A 2,948-nucleotide genomic window follows, 5' to 3' on the forward strand; every position below is an offset into this window, starting at 1 on the left:
CCGCCTGCCTCTGCCTCCCGAGTGCTGGGATTAAAGGCGTGCGCCACCACCGCCCAGCCCATGGTGTTTTTTTATTACTGTAGATCTGTAGTAAAATTTGTAGTCCTGCAGGTCTTTTATTATTCAGGATTGTTCAATTATTCTGTTTTTGTGTGTGTATATTTCCATATGAATCTGAAAATTGTTCTTTCAACTTCTGTGAAGAATTGTGTTGGGATCTTGATGGGGATTGTGTTCAATCTGTAGATTGCTTTTGGTAGGATGGCTATTTTTTACTCTTAATTTTGCTGATCCACGAGCATGGGAGATCTTTTCTAATATCATCTTCAATTTTTTTCCTCAGTACCTTAAAGTTTTTATTATACATGTTTTCCACTTGCTTGGTTAGAGCTACAACAATATATTTCATTTATTTATTTTTAGGTTATTGTGAAAGGTATTGCTTCTCTGATTTCTTTTTCAGTCCGTTTGTCATTTGTATATAGGAAGGCTAAGTGTTTGACAGCTGTAGGAGTTCCCTGTAGAATTCTTAGGTCACATAAATCTACTATCATTTCATCTGTAAATAAAGATACTTGATTCTTCCTTTGGACCTCCTTTAGTTGTCTTATTGCTCTAGCTAAGATTTCAAATACTGTATGGTATGGAGGTCCATTTGCTTAGAATCTTTTTCCATCCTTTTATCCTGAAGTGATGTCTGTCCTTGATGTTGAGTTGTGTTTCTTGGATGCACCTGAAGAATGGATCCTGTTTTCATATCCATTCTGTTAGTGTTTGTCTTTTTATTGGATAATTGAGGTCATCTACATTGAGAATTATGAATGAGCAGTGTTTCTTGATCCCTACTCTTTTGTTGTTATAATGTGTCTTCCCTATTTGATTTGCTGGTCTGGTATTATTTATTCCTTGTGTTTTCTTGGTTGTTAGTCTGTTTAGGTTGACATATTCTTTCTAGTGCTTGAGTGCTTGAAGAGCTGGATTTATAGATAATACTGCCTAACTTTAGTTTGATCTTGAAATGTTCTTCTTTTTCCATCCCTGGTGATTGATAGTTTTCCTGGGTATAGTATTCTGTGGTCTTTTAAAATCTGTAGAACATCTGTCTAGGCCCTTCTGGGCTTCAGAATCTTCATTGAAAACTCAGGTCTTATTCTAATACAGCAATGTTTCTCAACCTATGGGCCATGGCCTTTGGGAGACGGTGTCACATATCAGATATCCTGCATGTTAAATATTTATATTATGATTTATAACAGTAGTAAAATTACAGTTAAGAAGTAGCAATGAAATAATTTTATGGTTGTGGGTCACCACAAGATGAGGAAGTGTATTAAAGGGTCACAACATTTCGAAAGTTGAGAACCAGTAGTTCTAATAGGTCTGCTTTTATATGTTATTCATTACCATTTCATGCAGCTGGTTGTAATGAGTCTTTCTGTCCCACCAGATAGCTCCTGAATAATGTGAGACTTCTTATTAATTATGAAGGCTCAGCCTGTAGCTTAGGCTTGTTCTTAAGAAGCTCTTATTACTTAAACTAACCCATTTATACTAATATACATTCTATCTTCTCAGAGTCCTCTATGTCTCTGGAAGTCTCGCCTAACCTCTCCTGCCTAGCTATTGGCCATTCAGCTCTTTAGTAAACCAATCAGAAGGCACCTTGGCAAAGCTTCATCTTTACAGTGTAAACAAATATTTTGCAAGTGGTAGCCATTTTGTGCTGTATCCCACACAGTGGGTGAAGGAACCCTATGCACCCGATTGATTTGCTTCTCTTTCTCTGCTCCATTCTCAGCTTGATGTGCACCCCGTGTCTGGGACCCTGCCCTAAGGTCTGCCAAATCCTCGATGGCGAGAAGACCATTGACTCTGTGACATCTGCCCAGGAACTCCGAGGCTGCACTGTCATCAATGGCAGCCTGATCATCAACATTCGAGGAGGCAGTGAGTACTCCTAGGAGGGTCCCCCACTTACTGTACACTGTGAGCAGGGAAGCACAGAGCCCAGGGTATTCCACACTTTCCGCTCTCAACTTTCACGGCCTTATTCACTTGGGTCCTGTGGTCTCAGGTTCTCAGGAGGCTGAGGCAGGAGGATTGCTTGAATCTAGAAAGTTCAGACCAGCCTGGGTAACATAATCCTATCTAAAGAAACAAAACAACATAACAAGCAAACAAAGTGACACATGCCTCAGTGGCCCTCTAAGTAGGAGACTCATAGCAGGAGTTGCCTTAAAATATGAAACGAAAAGTTCCTGGCTCTGTGTTTTCCAGGAATTCTTATTTTCCAGTCTGCATCAGGAATCTATTCTTTTTATTTTTTGTGTTTGAGTGTTTTCTTTCCATGTATGTACTATGTGTTTGTGGTGTCCTCAAAAACCAGAAGTGGGCACTGCAGTTACAGATGGTTGTGAACTGCCGTGTGGGTGCTGGGTACTGAACCCAGGTTCTCTGCAGGAGCAGCAGATTCTCTTAAGTACTGCTGGGCCATCTGTACGGCCCTAGGAATCTGTATTCTTACCAGTCTGCACTGAGTCTGCTGGCTCACACTTGGTATTCCAGTACTCAGGAGATGGAGGTAGGAGTAGTTCAAGCTCCTCTTGGCTACAGTGTGAGTCTGAAGCCAGCCTAGACTACATGAGACCCCATGTCAAAGAAAGAACTTTAGTATGGATAGGGCTGTAGGTCAGTAAGTAGCATTCATGGGTTTAGTTCTCAGTATTATGCCGCTAGGGCATATTGGCATACTGGTGAAATCGAAGCACTGGGGGAGTGAGGCCACAAAAGTCAGAAGTTCAAGGGTATCGTTGGTTAGATAGTAAATTTGAGGCCAATTTGGACTTCATGAGACTTTGTTTCAAAAAAACAAACAAACAAACAAATAAACAAATAAATAAAATAGGGCTGGAGAGATGGCTCAGTGGTTAAGAGCATTGCCTGCTCTT

At 40.5% G+C, this 2,948-nt stretch overlaps 1 protein-coding gene across 3 annotated transcripts in view; it reads left to right on the plus strand.

The window, feature by feature from the left end:
* Insr (insulin receptor) overlaps nt 1–2,948 on the plus strand; it is a 137,134-nt gene that overhangs the window by 80,653 nt on the left and 53,533 nt on the right. For all 3 annotated transcript variants that reach the window (XM_005371760.3, XM_005371761.3, XM_026778304.1), the window contains exon 4: nt 1,799–1,947. In XM_005371760.3, coding sequence (XP_005371817.1) covers nt 1,799–1,947 — 149 coding nt within the window. The remainder of the gene's footprint in view (nt 1–1,798; nt 1,948–2,948) is intronic.

This window comes from Microtus ochrogaster, unplaced genomic scaffold (assembly GCF_000317375.1).
Source record: "Microtus ochrogaster isolate Prairie Vole_2 unplaced genomic scaffold, MicOch1.0 UNK125, whole genome shotgun sequence".
In the NCBI taxonomy this organism is placed as follows: Eukaryota; Metazoa; Chordata; class Mammalia; order Rodentia; family Cricetidae; genus Microtus; species Microtus ochrogaster.